Source organism: Manacus vitellinus, unplaced genomic scaffold, assembly GCF_001715985.3.
Source record: "Manacus vitellinus isolate BGI_N305 unplaced genomic scaffold, ASM171598v3 scaffold_20_pilon, whole genome shotgun sequence".
NCBI classification, from domain to species: Eukaryota; Metazoa; Chordata; class Aves; order Passeriformes; family Pipridae; genus Manacus; species Manacus vitellinus.
Window position 1 is genome coordinate 13,633,456 of NW_021939471.1, and position 27,005 is coordinate 13,660,460.

The 27,005-nt window shown below is 36.1% G+C and overlaps 1 protein-coding gene across 5 annotated transcripts in view; it reads left to right on the top strand.

Moving 5' to 3' along the window:
• LNPK (lunapark, ER junction formation factor) overlaps nucleotides 1-27,005 on the top strand; it is a 51,865-nt gene that overhangs the window by 11,139 nt on the left and 13,721 nt on the right. For all 5 annotated transcript variants that reach the window (XR_001920568.2, XM_018071857.2, XM_008931048.3 and 2 more), the window contains exons 6-12: nucleotides 1,810-1,850; nucleotides 7,980-8,060; nucleotides 8,143-8,194; nucleotides 15,284-15,502; nucleotides 18,477-18,582; nucleotides 19,288-19,358; nucleotides 20,625-20,795. Coding sequence is in view for 4 of the 5 variants with exons in the window: in XM_018071857.2 (XP_017927346.1) it covers nucleotides 1,810-1,850; nucleotides 7,980-8,060; nucleotides 8,143-8,194; nucleotides 15,284-15,502; nucleotides 18,477-18,582; nucleotides 19,288-19,358; nucleotides 20,625-20,795 (741 nt within the window). In the remaining variant the exon portion in view is untranslated. The remainder of the gene's footprint in view (nucleotides 1-1,809; nucleotides 1,851-7,979; nucleotides 8,061-8,142; nucleotides 8,195-15,283; nucleotides 15,503-18,476; nucleotides 18,583-19,287; nucleotides 19,359-20,624; nucleotides 20,796-27,005) is intronic.

Consider the following 27,005-nt stretch of genomic DNA (forward strand, 5'->3'; position numbering starts at 1 on the left):
ATTCGTAGCTAGGCTCTAGGAAAGGTGATGTAGAGAGATTATGGAATTTCAGTTTTTAAGACAGGTCAGGAAAACAACTGTTAAGGGAGATTTAGGCTGATCTGTCCCAAAGTGTGGGGAAAATAAATGAGGTGTATTGCAGGTATTAACTTCTCTAATATGAATTTCTTTTATTCTTTGGGTTTAATTAAGATGAAATATATTGGTTTCTTGAGAGTACTTTGCAGTAATTGCCATTTGGCCACATTTGAAGGGGCAGGTGTTCCACGAGGTTCTTGTTGAATACAGGAAGTAGAGTGATCAGAAACAAACACCCACACTTGAAGCTGGTTGCATAGCTTTGTGGAGAGCCACACCTGAAGATGTTTGAGGCACTTCGGTACTAAAAGTGGTTTCAGTTTCTTAAGTAGCGGTTGACGATTGGCCGTATCTGCTGCTTGCTTGGCTGCATGGTACCACATGTCAAGCTCTTAGTCTGTGTGGGGCTACATGAGAGACTGTTCTAATATAAATGTAAAATTTGATGAAGGAAGGTACCTTACTAATTTGAAGATGCACACTTCCTGGAATTGCCCATCTTCTGTGGTCCACCCCAGTACTAAATATGGTCTTGTTCCATGTCCTATGTATCTTAACTAATACAGGTTGTTGTAATTCCCCTTTTATTGCATAAACTTTGAAATATGTGCATGCCCAGTTTTAGTATTTTTCACATTTAATAAAGAGGTTTATTCTATCAAAATGAGTTTCTACATTCTGGAAAGCTCAAGTAATTGTTCCCTTACTTTCAAGTAATGGTGTTCCTGAAGTGACTTTGAGTGGTATGACATACTTATATATAAAGAAAGATGCAAAAAAAATTATTTTTAGTTTGGTGGGGTTTAGTTTTGTGTCTTGGAGTTTTGTGAAGCTTTTTCTTTCTTTGAAATCTGAAAAAATGAGTAAAAATAGCTATATTTTTACAGGAATTAAGTTGCTAGTGTTCAGTAAAGCTGAGAAGGGGAGGGAAGTTGTAAAGTTTATTGTTAAACTCTTCTTGCTGTGAAGGATGTAGTAGAAAGCTACTTTATTGAGAGAGCATCTTCTGCATTAGGTGGTGGTTTATTACAGTGAGGTTTCCATGACTGTCAAGCTGCAAACATTAACTTACAAGAAAATCCCATGTGCATTTGACTTTTCTTCTTTCCCTTCCTCTTAGGTTGTGTGCTGTGCCTACTAGTTGTAACAGTCTCTTAGCATTTAGTAGTAAAATGACCTTCTAGTAGCTGTTCTTAGAAAACTGGGGAGTTTGCTGTAGTCTGAAAGTATAGAAAGGATGAAATACATGGAGTTCTAAAGCTCAGAGTTGACCTGGCATTTGAAACTAGTATGTATTAAGAGGCTTATGTGACATACTGAAGCCAGTAAATCTGATACTCAGATATATTAATGCTTAGACCTCAAGCTTTTTTCTGTAGTTTGACTCATGAGATTAAGTGTATTTGGTCCATTGTTGTACCAGTTTTAATGTAGGTCAGAGCAGGGCACTGGGTAGAATTGGTTTGCTTAATGAGGAAATGGTACATAAAATTTTTTAATAGTTATAACTCTAAAGTAATAACGGTGGGCTATAATTTATAAGCAGTTTCAGCATTTTAAGTGATTTATTTTCACATAAAATAGTTATTTTATACAAAGTTTACTGGTGTTTAGGATTGGTAGTGGTCAGTGCGTAATTTTTCGCGGTCTTACAGGGCAAAGTCAGTGTTTAGAGTGTGCTGAAATCTTTTATTTATATTTGAAAACTAATGTATGTTGTTCTTCTTTTAGATGATGCACTGGAAGATTTAAAATCTCAAAAGAAAAAAATAGTAAGTAAAACTTAAAAGCTGGATTGTTATGGTCCACTAAAACTGGTGTTCTCCAGGTATTTGCATCCACTCAACCAACAGTTAATCTCAGTAAGACAAATTTAGGATGGAAAAGGTTCCAGGTCTTGGATAACTTTCCCACTTTGCAATGTTTGTAATATTGCAAAGCTGTTTCCTCTCTGCTTAATCATTCCATAAGGAAGTTTGTTGTTTACTTACGTTGTTGGCTTCATCTCCTGCCTTGTAAGGCAAAACTTAAAAATGACAACCACCAAAACACAGCTCCCCTTCCCAAACAACCAAAACCCAAACACTTCCCCCTGCCCCTTCCCTCCCTCCCCCCTCTGCCACCACCAAAACAGCCCCTCCTCCCTCCAAAACTGCCAAAAGTTGTATTATGAAGGTTAACTGTTAATTAGTTGCCCAGAGTGTTTACCTTATACCTTCTGGATTTTGCCATGGTAGCTAAATTAATAGGAAACCCACAACAAAGATACCAAAAGGGAGTTTATTATGTCACAATCTTCTGCTCTGTTTTTTGTCACTTTTAAAATGTAGATGTAAAAAAGATAACCTGTAACCTAATTGTCATTGTCTTTTGTTAAAGAGGGTTTGCTAATATTTAAATGGATGTGTCCTTTGTTTGGAGTGGTGATAAAAAGAGGTTGGACAGGCTTACATTTTTGAGAAAGAAATAAATGAGCATGACAACTATGTTGTTAATTTTATTTTATGAAAAACTGCTTAACTGAAATCAGTTAATGTTTGCAATTAACATAGCCATTTGGTAGGTTTGAAGGGAAAGTTCTTGGAACAGGAAGAGCACAGTGGAGAGCAAAGAGTTTTTGGAATCTTAAATGTAAAGTCTTCATTTCAGTTTAAGTTTGGTTTTCTGTAATCATAAAAATCTTCATATTTATTGTAGAAGAACTAGTGATGCTGAATTTTTGTGTGTGAGAAGCACTTCAGAGTAAAGGCATTGAATAAAAGATTAGTCAGGAAAACCCTGGTTTAGAAAAGGGAGAATTTTTTACTTTGAGAATTGATACTGTTGAAACAGGATGTAAATATGTATTTTGCATATGCAAGAAGTCAAGATAACATAATGTAGAAGACTAGGCAGTAGTTAAAAATTAAAAAACTGCACAAGTACTTAATGAATAATAATGAAATTATAGTGTAACTATGGAGAATTTAAACCTGAAAATATGAATTGTCATTAGTATGTATGCAACTCAAGCTTTTATCATTAAAGATAAACTTCTAAATAGGATTAGTAAAACAGAATTCTGGGAAGTTCAATAACATGTAACTCAGCTATTTTTTCAATCTGAGAGCACTAAAAAATTGATGACTGTCTCTTGATCTTGTGTGTGCCTGGTTCCTAGCAAGGAGCCAGAAACAGAGAACTTATTTAACCTCTTGAATCAGGGTGATGTTGGTATTTTTTACTCAGAACTTAGGAGACTTAGGAGTTTCATCATAACTTAAGACATTCAGTTGAGCATTAAAATTTTATAACTATACATGAAATGGAACATGTTGAGATGAGCAAGAAGGGGATGCAAGTAATGAGACAATATAATTTGTGTTTTAGATGAAAACACTCATAAAATTGCATTCTGTAAAATTTTTGATAATACTCAGATTTAGTCTTGGTTTTCTTTTGGATTGATTTCCTTATGGCTGTCTTTGACTATGAATAACTGTAACCACACCTACTTTTTAGTAAAAGAAAACAAAAATCTTCAAGTAAAATAATGGGGAGGGAGAGGATTTTTTTTCCCCTGTTCAATTCTGATTTGCTGCAGGGTAGATTTAGTTACTCAGATATTTACATTGTGATCCTCAAAGTATCTAGGATAAGTAATTTATGTATTTCCTGTTTATTCATGTGGTTTGTATTTTCCCTACAGACATTACTTGTAGGCTGAAGGGTCATAAGCCTGTTATAGGGCTTACCTGTAAATGGTGTAAGCTCCTCATCTGCTAGATGTGATGTCCTGGTGGCTGTGCAGTGACTGCTCAATACAAATTGATTTCTGTTCAGTTGCTATTCTGTCTTTGGGGATATAGTCATATGGATACTTGTGTGGGTAAAATACTTGACAAACACAAATACTTCATCTGGAAATGACCATTAGTATTGTCTATCCTGTACTTCCACTCAAAGTTTGTGTAATACTTATTTCTCACAGAACTGACTCTCTATGCTGCTTTTTTCCCTAGTGAATACTTTAAAGCATCTTGAATTATGAACTGGGGGTAGGGATTAAATTGATTAGCTGTACTTAATGCACTACTACAAGATACAACTTTTTTTTCCCCTCCTTGATCATAGGGGATACTGTGGTTGTGTTCGTGACTGTTTAGCTGTAATTTTGGCCTTACAGTTCTCACTTAATGAGGATGTCAGCCCTTAAGCCTGAACATGTATAGATGAGCAAGTTCAGAGGGTTAAGCATATTAAAACAAGGGTACAGGACATGTATTAAGCTGATACAACTGGGAATTAATGGAGAGTTTACCTGGAACAGCAGTCTTAAAGATGGGATAATTCTTAGCCTGAGGACAGAGCTGTGAAGATAGTGTAGTAATTACCTTGCTAATTTTAGAATTAAACCTTGCTGAAATTTGCTCAGCTACTCTGAATAGTAGTCTGAGTATAATATTAGACTTTGACAGACTTAGACATTCCATATAAGAGTTTAGAAAGTTGCATCTGTTAATCTTCTAAGAAAAAAAAACCACACAAAAAAACCAACAAACTAGTTAGAGTTCAATGCTGTCTTGGAGTTATGTTAGTAATGGAAAAAAACCCAGCAGCATATGAATTCTGTTACTTAAAATAATTACTGTTTAATTTACTTTATGCCTTCAGCCTTCCAGGCAGAGAAAACCATTAATATTTTGATGACCTTTAGTATGTGACAAAAACTTTACTAGGAGTTGGTTATTGTATACAAGTCCAGTTTTGTCAAGAACATGTTACCAGTATGTGTTAGAATACTGCAAGCATGCAGTTGGAAGCTCAAAATAACAGTTAAAAATCGTATTTACTGATGAAGGATCAAATGAGTGAGTTCTTTTATGCAGTGTTCACTCAAAGCAGTTACTTTTGTGGTTTTACTGTTTGTATGGATCTGTTCAGAGTATACTTGATTAAATGTGACTTAAATGATTTATTTCCTATTTTAAGGAAACTTTTGCTATGTGTACTGGTGTATCTTACATGGTAGACTCAAATGAGTCTCGTGGCTTTGTGCAAACATAAAGAAATACCTCTTCATAGTTGGGTTCGACATAGCAAGTAATTCAATTTATGAACTCACATAGTAGTATGGCAAATAAGTAGTTTGCATTGTGCCAGTACTTAAGACTTCAGTTGCTAAATTGCTTTTACAAGAAGCTTAAAATACAATACTCATATTGCTTTTCAATATAGGCAACTGATGTCGTTCCCACCAGAATTTTTATTTGGTTACCAGTTGAAAAGGAGGCGATCCTTGCAATTATTCATAGGAGAGAATGTGGTACATGACCATGCTTCTTTATTAAAATTTGGTTAATTCCATGAAATAAGTTAATTCCATGAAAAATACATGCTTAGACTGGTATTAACTTTCATAGAGACTTCACTTGTGATTCTAGTTGCTCAGCATTTATGCTTAATAATGATAGAATATGAATTAGCCCTTGGCAGAAAATAGAAAATGTTTTTGTGGGAAAAGGTTTGGATCCCAGAGAAGAGTGTATTATGGAAAAAGAGTAAGAGGTGTTGAGCAGTTTGTGTTAGTAAGCCAGTGCTCAGCACTAGGTTAACCTTTCCAGGATTATGCTTCAGGATGGTGGGTGCTCCAGAAGTCAATATGTAGATTTGCATTCATAAATGACCTTGCTGTGGCAGAGCACGAACCAGTTTCTTCTCTATGCAAACATAGAACTAGTATTTAAATTTTACATAGGCACTCATTTCCTTCTAGTAATTACACTAATTTGCTCACAGTGAGTAAACTTCGACCTTTTTGATTCTTAATTTGGTAGTGTCAGCCAAATTTCAATTTACTCTAGAGAAGGCTATCCTAGAAGTGAAAGCATGAGAATTGTGAAAGTACTTATGGAAATCCTGACAATTTCTAAACATTTTCAAAAAATTTCTAAAGAGTCAGTCGTGATACTGAATTCTTGTTCAGATTCAGCTTTACTAGAATTATAAAACTGTATATGGATTTCAAAATATGAAGACTAACTTGTTGAATTATCCAATAACTATATAACGTGAAGAATAACTTTGACATCTGAATCTTGAGAGTCGAATTTTTCTGTTTCAAAGTAATGGCACTGTTTTTGCGAAACTTAAATATCCACAAATAGCTACCATACTATCTAGTACTGCTATAGCAAGAAGTGCCTTAGATAAGGAAAATGTCAAGTGATGGTGGAGCATTCTGGTTTTTCTCTTCCTAAAGGTTGCTTTGCCCTGCAGAACATTATTTATCATTTTCCTTTGTGTGCATTTTGTGTTCATTGATGTAAAGTGAACTTGTTTATTTTAAATTTTGATTTTGGGGGCCAGCTATTGACACTGACTGTTAACAGTTCCCTGCTTTGCAGCTTCGCCTCACTAACCTTACCCCTTTATATAAAAGTCTGCCTTATGGTTTTTACTTTTATAAGCAATAAATACTTTATTTTTCCTATTAGACCATTAATTCTGATCTTATTATGCTGTGTGGCATTTGTTTTACAAAGTTAGTGGGTTAACTCCAAAGTCCTGCTGAAATACGAGTTTAGGAAATTGATTTTTACTTCCTTTTTCACTCCCTTTTTGTTTCAACAGTCCTTAATTAACAGCCTGTATTCCTTGCCTTAAACTTCAAGAAGTGTTAGATGGAGTGAGTGTTAGATGGATACACAGTATCCATTAAATTATTTAGCTTCTGAGGTCTGTCTAAATGTAAAACCCCTGCACAGTCTGTAAATGCAGATTGGCTGAAACTTTAGTTTCTCACTAGCTAAATAATGGCATAAAAGTCATGTTAACCTGCACCATTTGTTATTTTAGCAGTGATAAATGAGTTTGAGAGAATTTAATTTTTTGACCACTGACCTTTTCAGTTTTGCAGTTCATGCCAACAGCAAACTTTAGAACAAACGAACTCCCCACTTTTAGCTGAACGTGGCCATTAGTCAGCATATCTAGGAGAAAAGGTCTGCTTAAGATACTGTAAAACACATTATGATTTCTATACATATTAGGTATTTGTCATAACTTCAACTATCTCAGTTTTGAAGTTAAGCTTTTTCTAATGTTGGCTGTTAACCACTAAAATGATACTTTACTAGTGATTACTTTTTTAATTAAGCCCATGTATTAGCTATAAAGCCACTTGAGTGCATTGTAAATAAAACGCTGTAATAATGAAGTGCTTTAATTACACTCCCTAAAGTATGCATAGTTCTCAGTAAATTTTTTTATTTAAATTCTTAACATGTTCCCTTTTTTCTGAAAAGCAGTTTGAATTGCTGTAAAGATGGAGATCCAGCCTTTAAAGTCATTTGAGCGAATTCCGCGGCTGTTCTCTAGTTAGTGAGTTTTCACAGCATTTGCAGCAAGCTAATTGCTTCTGCTAATAAATAATCTAAAATCAATGCTGACAGCAGTTAATTGGCGCAGGGACTTTATTCTGTAAAGCACTTGGCTAATGACCTTCCTTAAATTAATAGCATTAAGTGCTATGAGGAAATAAATCTAAGGAATTGCCTGTCATTTGCTTGTCATGTCTAATAACTTCCAATAATGATGGCTGATAGATTTTTGCACATTCCATTATTGAAGTTGGTGCTTGTAATTATTCTCCTCATTATATGTAAACAATTAGCAATATTTGGTGTTTCCTTGCAATAAAGCTGTTGAGTAGTCCATTAGAATTTAGAAACTATTTTTGAAAGCAAAATTTAATTTCCATTGAATACAGCAAACCTGCAGGTATCTGGACATGCTACTGGTTCATTGGACTGAGCTTCACCTTTTGGTAACATTGATAAGTTGCTTGTAAGTGGGAGGCTGTGATGGGGGGAAGTACTTTGAAGAATTCTGTATTTATATGTGGAACCTTTTGTTTCCAGCTAGAGGAAGTAATGGAGAAGGAAACATACAAGACTGCTAAATTAATCCTTGAAAGGTTTGATCCAGAATCAAGTGCAAAGGTAAGAGTCTTGTTATTGATGTAATATGGACAGTACTATGGAGCTGAACATTCAGATAATGTTATTTATAATTAATTGGCAGGAGGCTGAACTACCATCTGCTGGAACATCTGCAACCCCAAGACCTGGACAAGGTAATAACCCTGTAAAACGGCTGCTCTTTAGCATAGATATTCATCTTCCACAGCGATTTCCACTCTAGAAGTCTCTCTATGATAAAATTTGTAAATCAGTTGACCTTTATTTAGGGTTAATAGACTGTTCATTAGACTGGCCATTACTGCTCTGTATTTTCAGACAAAGGTTCTATTGCTAAAGGCTGATGTTCTAGGCAGTAGGATATTTAATGCTGCTTGATGTTAAAGCAGAGAGAAAATTAACTTCTTGTGGCATACTTGCAATTTTTCTAGAATATTAAGGTGTTTTCAAATCTTATGTAATGTTCATTCACTTAGCTTTTCAATTCTGTTTCTATTTCTGGCTAGTTAGATCTTTCCTAATACAGTGTTTAAACTACTTCTATTTGGTGCACAGAGAGGGAAGAGAAAAGCTGGTGCAGAAATCAGGGATTTTCTAGTTGAAAAGACTGGGTAGTTCTTTACTGGTTTATGATGTTCCATTTAAAGGTGCTATTGAATAAAATAATAAAATAGAAAAGACCTTGCATGTATTTCAAGGAAGCCTTGTTTCTAGATTGCACACACAGGTTTCAAGACTGCAAAGATCTCTCGTCTACACTCACAGTAGAATGCTTGCATTAAAAATGTGAAATTTATGCAAATGTTTATGCAAAAAGTACTGTTATGTTTTTGTTGAGGTTGAGTATAATATGCTGTAATTAGACTGAAAATGCTAGTATGAAGACAATATAAAAGAAACATTTTAATACTGAAGATGGTACTCACACTTTAAGAGAGACTTTCGTAGCTAACTTGCTATGTTATAACCTGTAAGGGCTGGTGCTAAAAATAAACTTCAGAATCTGATGTGCATTTAATAATTTTCCATAAAATAAACAGATTGCTTTAGAGACTGTATTAGAATTTTCAACTATGTGTCTAATTTTTGTGGGTAACCAAACACATTTTTTCTTTTTTCACTCTTGGAGTACTGGTTTTCTTAGGTGCAGAGCACCTGGATTTACTAACAAAGGAGTTTATAAGGTGCATCATCAAATCCACTGTTTTGTTCTTCTTGCTTAGCTTCAAATTGTCATTTTAAAACCATCCTTACTTGTTGACATTGACAGAGAATAGTTGCAGTCCAGTACCTTAGCAGTAAAGCTTCAATCTCTTCTGGTGTCTTAGGCTCAACAGCTTTTTCTCAAGTTTGCCCCTTACCTGTCTCTCCCATCATTCCATTTCTGCAGTGTTCATAGTTTTGTTCAGTCTGAAGGGCCATTCTGACATCCTGTTCTGTTCTCTGTTTTAATATAGCTCATGGGTGGTTGCCAAGAATTTTCTGTCATAACTGTAATGTTTAGGTAGCCTATGGTTGGCATTTTTTAAACTCTTTATTAAATTCATCCTTCTCCTTGAGATATGTTAGAAACCACTACAGTAGTCCAGTAGTAGTGTGACAGGTCTGTTTGTAGAATGCAAGTAACACTGACCAGGGTAGGAAACGGCCTGGAAATGTGTGTTTCTTGTAGAGATAGAGATAGCTGTCTATAAATAAGACACTTAAGTCTTTAGTCACCCTGGCTTTGTTAAGAGATAGCAGCAGCAGTTTTGAAACTCCTTAGGAGTTATATGATTGTTCTCTTCCCCTCTACCCAGGCTGTGTAAGTAGCAGTGGTGACAAGTAAGTTGCTCAGTCCCTATTAAATAACCAGTCTTGTGTATGTTTGGGTTTTCAAAGCACAGTGCCTGTACTTTTGATCCTGGGTTCTGAGTCAGTCAAAAACAGGTTAGTTGGATCCAGCATATGCTGTGTTGTGTTGATTGATTTGAATGTTAATAGAAGGGCTGTGAGGGAGAGGTTCTGAGAGAGTTAGAATTATTTCTGAGAGCCAATCACTACAGACTGTGGTCGGCATTAATAAGTGTGGTATGATATGAGTAGATTTGTGAAACAGTTGTTGCTGAGGAGTTTGCCCACACTAACTATGCTTAGAACTTATTATTTAGGGTTAACTGTAAACTGGTCTCATGGGCTTGGTGGAAGGGATCTTTCATTTGCAAAGAATATAAATGCTGCTCTCTGGCTGTGTCATGGTGTGAACCAGAGACCTTTAAGTGGGGATACAACTGAGAAAATGTAACATTCACCTTAAAGTAAGCAACTTGCTTTATCCTGAATAGAAGTGCAGTTTAGCCTTGCAAAAGATTTTGGAAAATAAATTTTGTAAGTTGTCATGGCTTATGGTTGGATTTAATAGTCTTAAGGACCTTTTCCAGGCTAAATAATTGTATGATTCAATATAATTTTGTTCATATACAGCACAACTTCCTTTATTGTCTTTTTTCCAACCTATTCTCTAAGACATTAAATTTGGAATTGGTACTGCTTTTTGTCCCTGCAAAAGTGGGTATTCAGACTTGTATTTTGGAGATGCATTATAATTCAGGAGGGACACCCCATTTGGCTTTAGCTTGTGAAATTGTGGATACTTATTTTCCGAATATCTTGTTCTTGGTATATGCAGTAATAATTTCAATTTTTAACTATCAAAAAACCTACAAGCTTATTGCTGATCACACTAAATATCTGCCTAAAATGAGTAGTAACGTCTGTTCTGTGCAGTATATAACTTAGTGTAACTAGATGACACCTTTCTGTGGTTATGGTATAATTTGGTGCATGCAGTATGTGGTAGAATTAAAGTGATTTGGAATAATAAAATGTGTGTTAACACATTAACATTAAAGCTTCCTTGATCTTTCCTTTACTCACGTTGCACACAAGCTAGCCAAGTAGCAGAACTCATTATTTTGAGCTCTATAATTGAGTCTTTTTGAAAACAGGGTAAATAATGAGCAATGTGTAATCAGATTGGACAATGTTGTGTATGAGACAACTGATGAAAGGTTAGTTAGTTTGTAGGTTTTTGACTTAATGGTTGAAATGGAAGCTTGCACATCAAACTAATTGGTACAAAGATTTTACTAGTGTTGCATAATAGTTGGTTCTCAGAAAAACAGCTGGTAGTGCCCCAATTTTTCAATGTATTTAGCTCTTTTTGCAATTTTTGTGATTTTGACATGTGCTTCTTAAATAGATAATGGTGGCTTTAACAGATGATTCATATCAATCTTGAGTTTGGCATAAGAAAGCACCAGGAAATCTAGAGGGAGAGGAATGTGAAAATTTAAGTGCAACTTTATCCATTCAGAAATATTTTGAGGGGTGGACTTAATGAGCATATACTTATTCAGTACTTTGACCATAGAGAAAAATAGGGTAACTATATATTTGCAGTGAAATAAATATTTATCAGCCATATCCTGTTGTTGATACCTGCTCTTTTCATTGTGCTAATATGACTGTTATCAGGGCTGTATTTTAAATTAATTCACTCCATGACTTGAATTAAAAGTAGTGCAATAACAGATGGTTGTAGGCTGGGATGGGTATAGGCATGAGGAGGAAGAAAGAAAATGCTTGGTTGGTCTTTGGCACTAAAGCCAACAAGTTATGTAAACTATATATTGAACTGCATTGTACTGTAGCTCTTTAAAAATGATGTATTCTTCTCTACAAAAACCAAGGAGTTTTGAAGTGAGGGAAAAATAAAATAGTTTTGCTTGTAAACATGAAAGATGCAGCTGCCTCACCACTGCAATATCTTAATATTCTTTAAGAGATCATACTGAATCATCAGTTGAGTAGCATACCTGCTAAGTAATGTGTCTGCTTACGCATCTGTCTTGTTTGGTGCTGGTAACTGCAGAATTTGAACTGTAGTGTGCTTTAAGGATAAAAGTTCTATTTTTAAGTTATTTAAGTGTCTTCATGCAGTTGGCTTTTGGATACACAAAAATCATTAATGAAGAAAATCCTTGGAAAATTGCAAAACTGTATGTTGTGTCAGGGTTGAGGTCAATGGACATGTTACTCAGCTAAGTTGTGGAACTTGGAAGTATGGAAATCTGGAACTTTGCAAGAGGTGATTTTTAACACATTGCATCTCAAAATAAGGCAATTTGAGAACTATATAGATCATATTCAGTTACTGCAAAAAAGTATTAGGGCTGTTACTATGAAAGTGGACAGCAGGTTTAAAAGGAATTAGAGGAGTTCATTGGTAACAGCATGCATACGTGATGGATATGGATTAGACAGGGCTGTGCTCTCTAACATCCCTGACAATGTGTTTATGGATTCTGGGGATGGTATCAGAGATGTAGGCAACAGAAATTTAGGTTAGTGTGTTGTCACTAAATAACATTTACAGCCACTCTAGGAAATGAAGTACTGGGATGGATGGGCTGTAGGTCTTGCCAAGGAGAGCATTTTTGATATTCTCATAATGCAGGTTCTGGTAACTTCTCTTACTTGGGGAGCAGCAGTGTGTTGGTAAGTTGTCTTAAGTATGAATCATAAAATAGAGTGAGAGCCAAATGAACTTCTAAGTGGAGGAAAAAGAAAAAGGCATTGTGAATAACCCAATATAATTTTGTGGAAACTAGCAATGAGTCTTGCATTCTTAACTCTGTAATGAGACTAAAACTACTGAAGCACATCTCTCTAATACTGACCGTAGTACTTGAGTTCAACATCTTTGCAGGAAATATGGGGGAAGAGTTATTAAAGTAGCAGTAACTTTTCTTAATTGAAAGTCATTTAAAGAAGACTTGCCAGGAATGACCCTTTAGAAAGAACAGGCAAAAGGGGCAAAGCTCTTGCAGGCAGCATGGAAATCGCTTAGGAATAATGTACTATGGGCTCAGAATAAATATGAATATAGCCATGACCTATTGAAACAGACTCAGAGCTGTTAAGCAATCAAAATTAACATGCTTGAACCACATGATCTAGAAAGACAGCCTTCACAATGTAAAAATTACATCCATATGTAGAAATTAGAGTCATGATCTTTGACGTTTTTATATAAAAATCAGTATAAAAAAGGCTTTGTAATGAAAAGAGAATGGATTAATATGTCTTTTTATAGATATTTAAAATGATCTTGGAACAAGTGGAATTAGGCTTTATATTTATCACTAATTTTTTAAACATATGTGGAGCTGAGAAGAATCGAGAAATTGCATACCTTTAGCTTAAATTTTGGAGCTAGTACATGACTGGAAACTATAAGACAAACTTGTGTATAATGGATAATAGATCATGGGTCATAATCAATATATTGTTTGAATATGAGTCATGCCTGTTAGATGCCATGGAGAGGATGATGCAGTTATTCTAGTGTAGTAAAACTTGAAAGGTTACTACTACTGTCTCTCACGAAAAGCTCTTGAAGACATTTTAATGGTGAGGTTCGTCATAAATGAATACTTAATTAAGATAAAACTCTCAACACAGGAGCAGTTTTCAAAATAGAAACAAGTCACCAAGGAAACCTTAATGGAATTTCTGCAGCTACCAATTTATCCTGGTTTCCAGATTCTGAATAGCTTAAATAGTGAAGGGACAAACTTTACTTTCTAAAATCAAGTTAAAATACAGAATCGTCATACTCATCGGGTGATCTAACTTGGATGATGAAGTTGTGTGAAGTGATGTGGTCATGGATGTGAAGGGTGGCAGGGGAAAACTAGTAATTTTTTCTGCTTTGTAGGAAACTGAACTAGGTGGATTTTTAATAAGAGTTTGAACACTTATAGTTTTTTTTATTGGTGTTACCAAAGAATTTTTAATTCTTTCTTCTGTTGTATATTAAATGTTATTTATACATACAGATAAGTAGGCAAGACCATAACATATGTATGTTGCAATTTTCATGGCACTAGATGTTGGTGGTTTACCAACAGAACTTTTTATGTTTGACCTAGTATTTCAGTGATAGCAACTCTTTCTTAGCTAGTGTAAGCTGATGTCACACACTCCCTCCCCCTTCTCCGTGTGAAGCAGAAGCTTAGCCTGGTAGTGTTGTACTTTTAGGGACAGGGATCATTCCTTCAGACTCAGCACACCCATTTTCCAGTGGCTGGTTGCCAGTGGACCTGTAAACTGCCTGCTAAGCATTTAAACTCTTCCAGCTTGACACAAAGTGAGCAGATAAAAAATCTCTCTAATCTTGAAATGCGTGTGGATGATGTGGATGATTTTAAAGTCCAAATGTAATGTGAAGTTCCATTTGTTGTGAAGGAAGACAAGCAAGGTTGTTCAAAGTGATGTGGATGCTATATGCCTACTCTGTAGGGTACTGTAGTCTTAGTTGTGGGCATTCTTAGGCTGTTCCTTTTAGAGACTAAGCTGCTACTTGTTAACCATGTTAATGTCTGCAGACCTAAAGTGACAGTTTCATTTCAATTTGATTTGTTGCAGTAGTGTATGAACTTCAGGTTTGCATGATTATTATAATATTCAAACCATAATATATTACTGTGGTGATATTCCCATTGGACTTAATGAGAATTCTGGCTTCAGGTAAGAACAACTGAGGAAACCTAGTAAGTTTTTCATGATAATGATTTAATAGTAACTCTGATAGTGATGTGAGAAGAGGTAAAAGTAAAGACATGTTCCAGCAGAGCCTGTTCTTGCTCTGTGACAATTCAAGCATGTGGTTTCATGGTATGGTTGCTGAAACAAGTGACTGAAACTATGATCTTTTGGTTTTAGAATTGTTTTATTTATCCAATTAGTTTTTTTAAAATAACTTCAGGCACTTAGCCTGGGCATTTTAGATTCTGACTGAATAGTTTTGGTCCCATGGAAAGCTCAGTATTTGGAAGCATGTTTAAACCATGGAGTAAAAAGTAGTCAGTTGTGTACACTGTGGTTTGAGTCTAGCTGTTCATCTCTCTAAAGTTCTGCCTTAGAGAACAGAATCATAAGGTGTCTGCTAATTTCCTTCTAGCAGAATTTTACCCAAAGTATGTAACAGTTAATGATTATTGCTATTAAAATTCAGTATTCTGTGTGGTATTTACTTCTATGGCATGCTCAGCCAGGTAGCTGGTGATCTTTAGTTTCAGACCTTCCTGGTTTTGTTTGACTCTGTAATTTGCTGATTGGAATAAAACTATTAATTTACTACTTCTAATATCTTGCTTGGAATGCTAGATGTTAAATTCAGTACGCATATTTCTTGTCAGAAATTCGTCAGAGGACTGCAGCTCAAAGAAATGCTTCTACAACCCCACCTGTGACTCCTAAACAAGGTTCTCCCAAGTCACCTGTTCCAGCATCTCCTAATCTGCAGAGAGACTCATCAGGTCTGAGCGGACTCCCAGAAAGAACTGTTGTGCCATCCTTGCAATCAAATGTTTTACCAAGACGCCCTGGATCCCCTGCTACTTCAGTGCCTGGAATGGGTAAACAGAGCACTTAATGTTATTTACAGTTTATATTGTTTTCTCTGGTTACCGATAAAATAGGCCATTTTCAGACAGTATGGAAATGGCATTTCATTTGGAAATAGCAGAGCAGTTATCTGATTAAGCAGGAGTTCCATATTCAATTAGCCATAACTCTTTACAGCTGGCACCTTTTGATGCTGAAACCTATTGCCTGAGCTCATTTAACTGTTATGGCTTCTTTGTTTAAATGGCAATAAAACTTTGCAGTATTCTGTAGTCAACAATATAGCATACCTTTTTATGTTCTTAGTTTAGAAGAGCTCTATGCTTATATAAATCAGGTGCAGAGGAGAACACTTTCAGAATACATTCATGTTTCTCACTAAACCCTGCACATATTTTTTTAACATACATCTTGACATTTATTTAAATTTTTACTCTAGGAGGTATAGTCATGCCATCTATACTCATAGATTAAAGTGTAAAATACCAAATACAACAGAAAAGTTGTCTCTGTTGTAGCTGAACTCTAAAATGGCATTGTTATTTTGGTACAAGAGTCAAAAGTTTAGCACTAGGTTACAATCTGGTAGAATTGAGTACTCCTTAAAATTTAGTTTCATATCCTGAAAATGTTTTTCCCTTGATTTCTGGTTTGGTGTTTAGGTGGAATGGACTTTATTAAATAGAATATGAACTAAATTATATTGAAAGAATTGCTAAATTTGAAAGTTTTGGGTGGGCAGTATTGTTCTCATTTTCCTCATAGGTGGTAAAGCTGTGTATGGGTTCATGCCAGGCCTTTCATTCATTGCAGGATGTTTGGCAAGTTGAATCACAAGGCAAGAAAGGAGATGAAATGCTTTCTTGAATATAGAAGGAACACAACTTGCCAAGAATCTCATGACCACCACTGTAACGTGGAGTGGTTCTTTGCTGTATATACAGGGATCAAGAATATGTTTCTCTGCCCTGTGTTCCTGATTTTTACTTGAAGCTACTTAAGTCTTACAAACTGCATGTCCGTCCTTACAAATTTCCATGATGCAGTCAAAAAGTAGGACTATACATAATATACCTGCTCTCTAGTGGAAGATCTTGGGAAGCTGAATTTTAAAATGCCTTTTCATATTGTTTAGTGTAATGGAGTAAACTTATCATGGGAAGTTGTGGTCTCACTTCTCTGTAGAGTCCATTAAGCCTTATTTTTTGTTAGTAGTTCTTTGGCTGTATTATGAAACTTCTATGAACTGTAAAGGCAAGTTATTAGTAAATCTTGATTACCCCGAAGTACCAAAAATTAACTGCTTGCACAGGAAATTGGTCATTTGGTTATAAACCACATCTACTGATACCTGCTTACTGAAAATTCCGTCATGAATTTAAAATTGCACGTTCCTTGTTAAGGAAGCTGACTATATAATAAAATAATATCAGCTATATAATAGCTTTATTCTTAAGGGAAGATTCAGGCACATTGAATAAGCTGGATGAATTCAGCCTTTACTGCATAAATAACTCAGAGAAAGAAAGAAACTGACTTGTTTGAAAGGACAGTTGCTAAGCCTGGGAATTAAAATATTCAGTGTGGTTTCTGTGATAATGTCTTACAGGCACTTTTTCCCCACTAGTAACTGGTATTTTGACCAAACATGTTATTTTGTCATAGATAGCAATGGGAGCCACTGCAACTGTCAGCTCATACGGAAGCCCTGCTTTTTCTTGTGTTTGCCCAAACCTTCCAGGCATATAAGATCTCAGTCATGAAGTTGTAGTGAAAAGTGTGTAAATTCAGTATCTATAAGAATAATATTGTATCTGAGTTTATGCATGGCTTGCAACAAATATGAATAACCTTAATTATTGCTACAGAAGATTAATAATTCATTTTCATGACGCTATATTTTGTAGAGGAGAATCAATTTAACGTGTATTACCACAGAGCTCCCATATGTTTGAAAATTAATAACCAGCAGGTAGTTGAGAGTTTGCCAAGCTTTGCAGAAATGACCAGTCTTTCTACAATGATTGCTTTTGATGTTTATATTAATTACTGGTGTCCATAACAGCATGAGAACCAAGATGGTTGGTCTGAATTATTAGCAGACAGTTAATTGAAGTAGTTCTTGGAGTGTGTTGTGATGTTTCATTCTAGGTAACTTTTATTCAATTTTTACTTAGTTTGTCTTCTAGAAACTTTTAATATATTGGTGATTTACAGGTCATACAAAAACTTGGGTTGTTTGAATATAGGCCTAAAACATTTGAGTGTAAGCCAGGTATTCGCAAAATTATTCTGGAGCTTTAATTTTATTGCAGATTGTATCAATGCATTTTCTTGATAGAAGTCTTTCTGGTTTCTGTGAACCTTTAGGAAATGCATTTTACCTGACCTCTACATTAAACAGCTTTTGCAGAATCCAGTTTATATTGCACTGAATTTGTTCTACCTTGCTGCTGTGAAGGTTTTCTTGATCTGGCTTCCTGCCTGAGGACAAAATACAGGAATAACTTGGGAATACATTCACTGGTTGTTATCTCCTGAATTCAGTCCTCTTGTTTGTGAAAATGAGGCCTATTTTAAAAACATTAAGTATGAAACTTTTTTTGTACTTATTGTTGAAGAGTTGTAAGTTGCAGTATTTTCTGATCAAATTTTCTTGTGCTTTTAAAGATTGGGACAGTCCATTTAGATCAATTATCCAGTATTGATGAGACCTGTTCTGTTATGAATAATGCAGCCTTAATGGCAGGATTAGTCTTGTTCTATATGTAGCACTTCAAGAGGGCACTATTGAAAATATTTGATTCTTACCACGTTTGACATTTGCCACAGGTTTAAAAATCTTACAGCTTTCCTAGTGGACTAAGAAATATGGCCATGTCTATTAAGTAGGTGCAATTATTTTATTACACTAGAACACACAGTAAAATATCACATATAATAATATAGTTGAAAATAATTTTGACATAATTCATGTCTTCCTAGGTCTTCATCCTCCAGGCCCTCCTTTGGCAAGACCTATTCTTCCTCGAGAAAGAGGAGTTGTGGATAGAGTTATTGAATATTTGGTTGGTGATGGTCCTCAGAACAGGTAAAAGTCTTATAAAAGAAATACTAAACACTTAGGGGAAAGAAAACTTCTTAACCTTTTTGTTTAAGCCAGATGTCAAGGTTAAAAGGATTGCAAATGAATTTTTCCAAAATTTTCATAATTAAATGGTTTTTTCTCCTTGTTTCACCTGGTATCTCTTTGCAGGTATACTGGTAATATTTTGGCAAAATTAACCTCTGTTTTGGGTGGTATTAGCTATGTGATACAAAGAAAAATCTGTGCTCAAGTGGGTGAATGATCTATATTTTGAACAAAAAAACCCCAAACCCATTGCATTAGCACTTGAGCTTTATATCCATTTTAAATGCCTTTAAGATTGTCTTCAGAACTGTCTAGTCCTATCAGAACTTCCATGTTAACTGTGGTCACTTTTCGTATTAACTGTATTCTAGTGAATATTAACTTAATTTAGGTGTTATTTTCTGACACTGATGATATTAGAAATATGTTGAACCATGAGGTTTAAAGTGTAGCTAAGAATATTTCACTGTGCTTAAACCAACTTTAAATCTTATTATGTAATATGCAGATTTAGTTTGCTTTTCAGGATAATAATTTCATTGTGGAAATTACCTTTTAAGAGAAAATATCTAAGGTATTAGTCAATATGTAAGGTAAAATACATCTCCCTTCAGTGTGTTATTACTTAAAGGTATGTAATTATATGTTATTCATACTTTCCAGGTATGCCCTTATATGTCAGCAATGCTTTTCCCACAATGGTATGGCTTTGAAGGAGGAGTTTGAATACATAGGTAAGAGATAATCTGTGTTAGACTCTGTTACTAGGCTTATGTTTCATAACTAGTATTCATTATACTTCTTTTTGGTTGCAGTTAAGTACTTAACTGTCATTGTGAAGTACCAAATCATATGGAAACATTTTTGGGTAACTTATTACTCTGTATCTAAAGACTTCCTTCAAGACTTAAAGAAGTACTTTATTGCAACCTTGAGGTCAAGCATTTTACTTGTAGAAAACTGTTCAGTGGAAATAAGCTTCCTCCAGTGCATCCCTGAACATTGCTACTGGCTATGAATGGTTCTCAGAAGGTTTTATGTTGAGAAGCTATCTGACTTTAAAGTGTGCCTCTTTTAACAGAACTTAAAATTTTGCTTTGTTGAGAAGATCTTGGGGAGATATCGGAAAAAGAGTGGGAACAAGCCCTAGGGGGCTCTATGTGAATTTATGGCTGACAATAACTTGAGACAGACACAGCTCTTTATAGAACACAGATGTTTTATTTTGCCTGCCTTCTACCACAAGTGTAAACCTGATACTTAAGAAAACAGGGATTCTGAGATAAATCTTCTATTTAATTATGTTTTGCTTAATTTTATAAGTAAATATACAGCACTGAATGTTTCTTATGAAACCAAAGATATGTAGTCTATATGTCACCTTAGTTCAAATGAGTTCACAACTCAACTGTGCCAGAAATTGTCACTTCTGCCCTTTTGGCAGGAGTGGGGAGAGCAGAAGTAGGTGCTTAACTGCTAAGTGGTATCTAGTACTTCTGCAGAACAAAGCTGCTTTTTCTTAATTAAGCACCACTGAATCAGAATGCTCCTCAAAAAGCAGAGAGAGACATACCTTGTGGAATTTCTATCATCTCCTTACTCAAAGGGTGAGGAAAGTGGCATCTTAAGGGGAGCAAAAAAAAAAAATCATCTACCAACTAATTTATTTTGTAGGAAAGAATAGAAGAACAGTGGCAACATCTGGGGGTACTGAATTGCATTATTATGTTCACTGCGGTCAAATCTTTAATAGCGTTGGGCTCTACTCAGCACAGCAGCGCTGAAAGCAAACAGGTTTTTAAAAAGCAGCTGTATACTGAATTTAAAAAAGGACCTATATGGAAATGCTTGTGTAAATTTGGTGGAGATACTTTCAGGTACTGATAGTCACTTATTTAATTCTCTTTTTTTGTGTTTTGGGCTGTCAGAATATAGTGTAGGAAAAAAGGTGAAATGTGAAGTTAATTAGTGAGGCTACTTATGGGGTCTGCTTTGTGTAGCATTTAGGTGTGCCTACTGCTTTTTCCTGAATCCTGCAAGAAAAACTAGACCTCAAGCTCCACGACTTCCAGACTTCAGTTTTGAAAAAAAGCAATCTATGGAATCGCAAGCTGAAACTGAACCTCTAGAACCCAGAGAGAAAAAGCCCCAGGAGACTGAACAGGCAGAAGGTATGTACTAATCTCATCAAGTCTGGTCTTTTTAAAATGTCTCATGAAATCCCCCTTGTCATCTATCTCTCTGTTTAGATACATTTTTTTAATAAGAATAAAAACAACTGAAATAATCAAACAGGCTTCCTGGTGAGGTGGTCAATGCCTGTCAGTGTTTGAGGCATTTGAACAATGCCCTTAACATGCTTTAACTTCTGGTCAAGCGTTATATAGTTGGTCTGGATGATTGTTGTTGGTCCCTTCTAACTGAAGTACAGTTTATTCTGACTTCATAATAAGTGCAGTTTATATGTTTTCTCAGTTCTTGTCCCTGCTTCTAACTTAGGCTGTTAGTGTCTTTTTTCCTGTACTTTAAAACTTCTTCATATTAGTTAATATCTCATGCGAGTGATGGCATAACAAATTTTTTTGCTCAAATGTTACTGACAAACAGGAACTAGCACTGTAAATTACAGAAATGGTTAAGAAGGGACTATGTCCCCAAGTAGTTAACTTTCACTGTGTTTGGCAGGTTATTTGATTGAGGTGTGTTGGAATTTCTGCCTTTGTTCCTTTTGCTCTTTTCCTCAGGGCAGGAAAATCTAGTAAAACTGCCTTGTTTAATTTCAGGTAGTTCAAAGACAAATTGTCAATTTTAATTTAACATAGTTCCTTTTGAGACATTTTATAGTCTGCAGATACAGTAGGCATCTGGTGTACAGCCAACAGGAAGATGCAGTGTTTTAAAAGACTCCAGAAATTACAACTTCAAACCAGAGGATCTCCAGTTAGATGTGCTATTGAGTGCTTGATGGGACTTCATGTTAGTTTAAGCAGGGATCATGGTGGGAAGCTATTGAATAGTGTGCAGCTAGAAACGCACCAACTGTGGCAAACTCACAGTGCAATAGAAAGCATGTTTCTGCTTGATTATTTTTAAGAGGGAGCACAAAATGGCTTTGGCCTTTACTTACTGGCATGGGAAGGCTGCACAGGACCAGTAGGGAAGTCGTGTCTAACAGTGGCTGTCTCAGGGTGTGGCCTTGTGAGAGTGCATTGTGGCAAAAACTTGGTTGGTTTCTTTTCCTGTGCCACAGTGCGCTCTTACCTCAAAGAAAGTACTGTTGCTGGCATGAAAGTAAGAATGAATGCAGACGCATGAAACTAAGACAGTGAAAATGTCTTATTTGCCCTCAAATCATAGAATCATCTTTTTAGTGAGTGGTAGATTTAGATGCTTCTTGGCTACTTTTGAACTTAAAAGATAAAGACATTATTTATTACTGAGATCTTTAAAAGTGGGCTTGTTTTCCTCTATGTGACTCAAATGGAGAAGTCCTTAAAGGATACTCAGCTCTTGGAGTTGTGTGCCTCAGGGGCTTCTGAGTATTATAACTACAGGTTCTTAGAGGTTTTGGGAGGGGTGTTTGCTAATTAATCTGGTATTATCATTGAAAGAAATGGTTATCAAACTATGCTTTTAGTGAGCTTCTGAGTCAGTCTATAAATGTTGTATAATAAGTAAAACCTTAAAAATTAGTGTGAGATTTTCATGAGGCACTTCAGACGTAGGACTGAAAACTGCAGAATAGCTTTTGCTTTTTTGAAAGGAGAATTTTATCAAGTATTTCAGGAGAAAAATAGGATGGCTTTATTGCAGTAAATGTGATTTTACCGATTTACCTTTAACAATGAAAATTGTTTTTTGCGATGTGGTCTTGTATTAATGTACTGCTTTATTTAAAAACAACAAAAAGAGCAACTGTGGGCTTCATTCCCCAGTTCTCTTTTCTTGATAGGAAGTATGTGGTGAAATTTTTCAGAAGAGGCATATGAAATAAGTAACTGGTATACTGATTTTTGGTTTTCTAGGTTAAATAGCTGATCTTTTCTGAATATTTAATCTCCAAGATGATATAAGTCATTCTGTTATGATAATTGCTAAGCAGCCAGAAATAGAGTATGTTTTGATATTTTCCATAACTAATATCTAAGAAATACCTTGTTGATGTAGAAGAGGCCAGTGCCTGTCTGTGACTTGCTGTGAAGGAATCTCTTCTGAATGAGAAAATATTTCCAGTAAATCACTTTTTCCATCAGAACCGTAACACGAAACATAACTGCTTACATGCAGTTGGGCTTTATTAGTAAATGAACACATTCCTTGATTGTAAGGTATGAATCTATCATTAAGGTAGAGCTCTGGGGAAGCCTTCTGTTCACCACAGTAATACAGCTGCTGTTGTAGCAAGAATAGAGAATATCTTCCCTTACAGATGTAGACAAACATTAACATCAGGAAACCAACTTCACCACAATGTTGACAACACAGAGAAGTCCCAACTCTTCTCTGTAACTTTATAGCTCAAAGAAACTGCAAGCTAATGTGATACAGAAGTGCTATAAATATTTTTTTGCCAGTCAGCTACTTTGACTAATAAGTAGAGCAAGAAGCTGAATCTTTTTTCAGTTGTGTGCTCATGCAGTGACAGCATGTTACATACAACTTCTGTGGATAAGAGATCTGAAGAATGGTTATGGGAAGTGCTGTTGGCACCGAACTTCGGAATTTTGTTTTTTTAATCCTCTTGAAATACGAAGTCATCAGCTGTCAGTCTGATGCAGTTTACTAGTACAAATACCATGCTTACTTATTCAGCAGAGTAACTTGGGAAATTTTAGTACCAGAATGAAGAAATATACTTCAACTCTCTTCTTACCTTTTCCTTAAATGGCTTACTCTTGATGGTATTTTTTTTTCTTCATTAAAGGCTACTTGGTTCTCTTATGTACTTTTTTAAAAAGTATTAATGTTTGGATCGTATTGAAAAACCAACAGGAACAACTTTTAGCCTCTTGATTAATTTTGTCTTGCCTATATTTAGTACTGTTATGCTGCATTCTTGATTCAGGTTTATCATTTAGCACTGTTTTGAAGATTGAAACAAAATTTGACTGCTTCAGATTTGACCGCAGTGGTCAGCACTTCATGGACTGCTTTATGTATTGTCTCCAGATTTGTGTGGAATTCCTTGACCATCTTGCTCAAATATTTTTATGATGATTTACTACTGTGTGCTATGCTCTTTCCCTAGTTCAGCTACTATGCCTAGAACTCAGTGATTTCTCAAGCAGACATAGGTCAGCTTACCTTGAGTTCAATGGCTTGTAAACAAGTTTTTTGGTTTTAAAATGTATTATGTTTCCAGTCAACCACAGTTCAGTTTTGCTGAACATCATAGCCTTGCCTTTTTGGTAGGATATGAAGGGTAGAGGGAATGCTATGCTATTATCGGACTTGTTTTTCAAAGGCTTCACAGTAGCTTTCTGTGATAATCAAAGCCATTAACAGGCTATTGTGAGGCACATGTTCCTTAAAGCTACTTCAGCCATATGGCACTATGTGAAAGTCTGTCTTAACAAGGAGCTGTAGTAGTGAAGAAAACTTGTCCCAAAGGTCTTGAAAGCACAAGTAGCTATATTTTAGAGCAATTATCTTATACTAGTTTTTTGAATTCCCACATAAGAGGTATTTTCTACTTAATTTAATAGTGATGCAGTATTGTGATTTCACTGGTTACTCAGTGAAATACTCTGCAACAAGAGGAGGGGTAGCTGACTTACAGTGTGAAGTACATACACTTTTTAAGTACTATGGATTAACCAGGAGTGTTGGGACTAAAAAGAACTGCTGTTGCCAGGAGCGGGTTTTTTAAAGTTGCATTGTTACAGCTCTTAAATTTGCCTCAGGCCAGCGTAAGACCGTTTGCTGTTAATATCATGTAGGTGTAGCTACATTCTTTGGTTAAATCATGGATTAAGTGTTAATCATCAAGGACACTTCAATTTTCTGGTGTTATCTTTAAGTTTGTAGTCAGCTTTCACTTGTTAGCTGCTCTCACAATAACTTAAATCATGCAATATTGAAATCAGGTTGACTTTAGGCAAGCTTTCTGTTAATTGCTGTATGTAAAATGGAATCACTATATATTTTTAAGGAAGGCTGATCATATTTGGAGTTAGCATCACTTACTCTGATTGCCTGACTACTGTTTTAAAGGACCTACTCTTGAGTTCCTTATAACTTTGTCAGACATAATTATAAGACCAAAATTTTTCATGTAACTTTGTTTTAACTGAATATTCTGGAGAGTTTCAAGAGTTCCAGTAAGTTTAATCAAGAACAGAGTGAAGGGAAAAGTCATATAATACCTGACAATTTTTGCTTAAAGAAGCACCGTCTCCATACCTTTTAGTAGAATATAAAAACGAAAGCTCCATCCTTCTCCTGTTCCTCTGAATATAGATAGTTAGAATATGCACTTCATCGGGTTTTCCTTAGAAGCTTCTCCTTGCTTCTGTTAGGGCTGTGATTGTCCCTGGGGCTTAACTGAAAGGTGCTGTGGATGGCATCCTTCTGATCAGACTGAGCAAATAGTCTCTTTACCTGTGTTAGAAGGAGTCACTTCTGCAGAGTGCTAAGCATGATTCAGCTGAGGCCTGCAGGACTGAAACTCTCTAAATAAAGTAATGGTTGGTCTATGCTACAAGTGAGCTGAGAGGGCATGGAGCTGCATCTTCCTTACATCCTGTTCTGTCTTTGACTCGAACCTGAACAGCAGCAATAAAGAAGGAATGTAACTCAAGTGTGGAAGGATTGTAGCAGGAAAAGGCACAAACTTATTCATAGAATTTGAGGGCGAAGGAAAAAATGCAGAGATGAGACAGAAAGAAAACTGACAGTTGGGAGATAAAGATTGAGCACAGGCAGAGATGGGATCAAGATGGAAATTGGAGAGCGGGAAGAGAGAGTGGGATGGTCTGGAAAGTAACTGGGAATATTAATTTGCTTGGGCAGAAATAGGGGGGTTGACTATCTGAGAGATGGCTCTAGAGAAATTTTGGAACAAGAAGCCAGGACAGAGCAGCCTGTGGTTGAGAAAGCAAAGAAGGAAGCCGAATCAGGAGGCAAGTCAACTGCAGACTTGCTGAGATGAAAGATCAAGTCTGACAAAAAAATGGAGAAACTGAGCTGCTCTGAGCAGCCTGAAGTGGAGCCTGGAACTAAATGGAGCCCTGTGTGGGAAGAGGGGTCTTAAGTTCTTGGTGTCAGATGGCAATTGTACTTGGTCTGATGGACAAGGGTGTGTAGCAGCTCCTCTTGTCAGTCATGACCTGAGCAATGGTTCTAAAACTTTCATCCCTGCTTGCATTCTGAAAGTCAGTCTGAAGCAGTCTGATTACTTTCAGACACCCAGCATGTTTTGATAAATATGAGCAAGTGGCATTTGACTGGCACTGTTTTTCTCAGGGGTTGGTTTTGGGACCAACACTGCTAAATATCTTTGTCAGGAACATGGACAGCAGGATTGAGTGCACCTTCAGCAGGTTTGCTGGTGACATCAAGCTGTGTGGTGCAGTTGAGGGAAGGGGTGCCATCCAGAGGGACCTTGACAGGCTGGAGAGGTGGGCCTGTGCAACCCTCATGAAGTTCAACAAGGCCAATTGCAAGGTACTGCACCTGGATTGGGGTAATCCCAAGCACAAACAAAGACTGGGAGAATGGATTGAGAGCAGTCCTGAGTAGAATGACTTGGGAGTATTGGTTGGCAAGAAGCTTAATATGACTGGGAAATGTGTGCTTGCAGCCCAGAAAGCCAACTGTGACCTGGGCTGCATCAAAAGAAATATGACCAGCAGATCAAAGGTGGTAATTCTGCCCCTCCACTCTTGTGAGATCCCACCTTTGTCCAGCTTTCTGGGCCTGACCTGTTTTCAGCTATGATAGAGTTAATTTTCTTCTTAGTAACTGGTATAGTGCTGTGTTTTGAGTTCTTACAGGAATCATGTTGATAACACAGTAATGTTTTGACTGTTGCTAAGTAGTGCTTATTTTAAGTCAAGGAATTTTTGGTGTCTCATGCTCTGCCAATGGGGAGCTACACAAGAAGCTGGGGGAGAGCATAGTGAGGAGAGGTTACTTGAACCAGTCAAAGGGATATTCCATACCACAGAGTGTCATGGACAGTATACATAAACTGGGGGGGTTTGGATGTGAGGGGCTGATCACTGCTAGGAAATGGGCTGGGCATCAGTCAACATATGGCTAGCAGTTGTATTGGGCATCACTTGTTCAATTTTTTTTCTCTCTCCTCCCCCCCTTTTCCTCTTCCTGCTTTCCTCCCACTTAGTTACAGTTGTAGTTGTTACTATTTTAATTTATTTCAA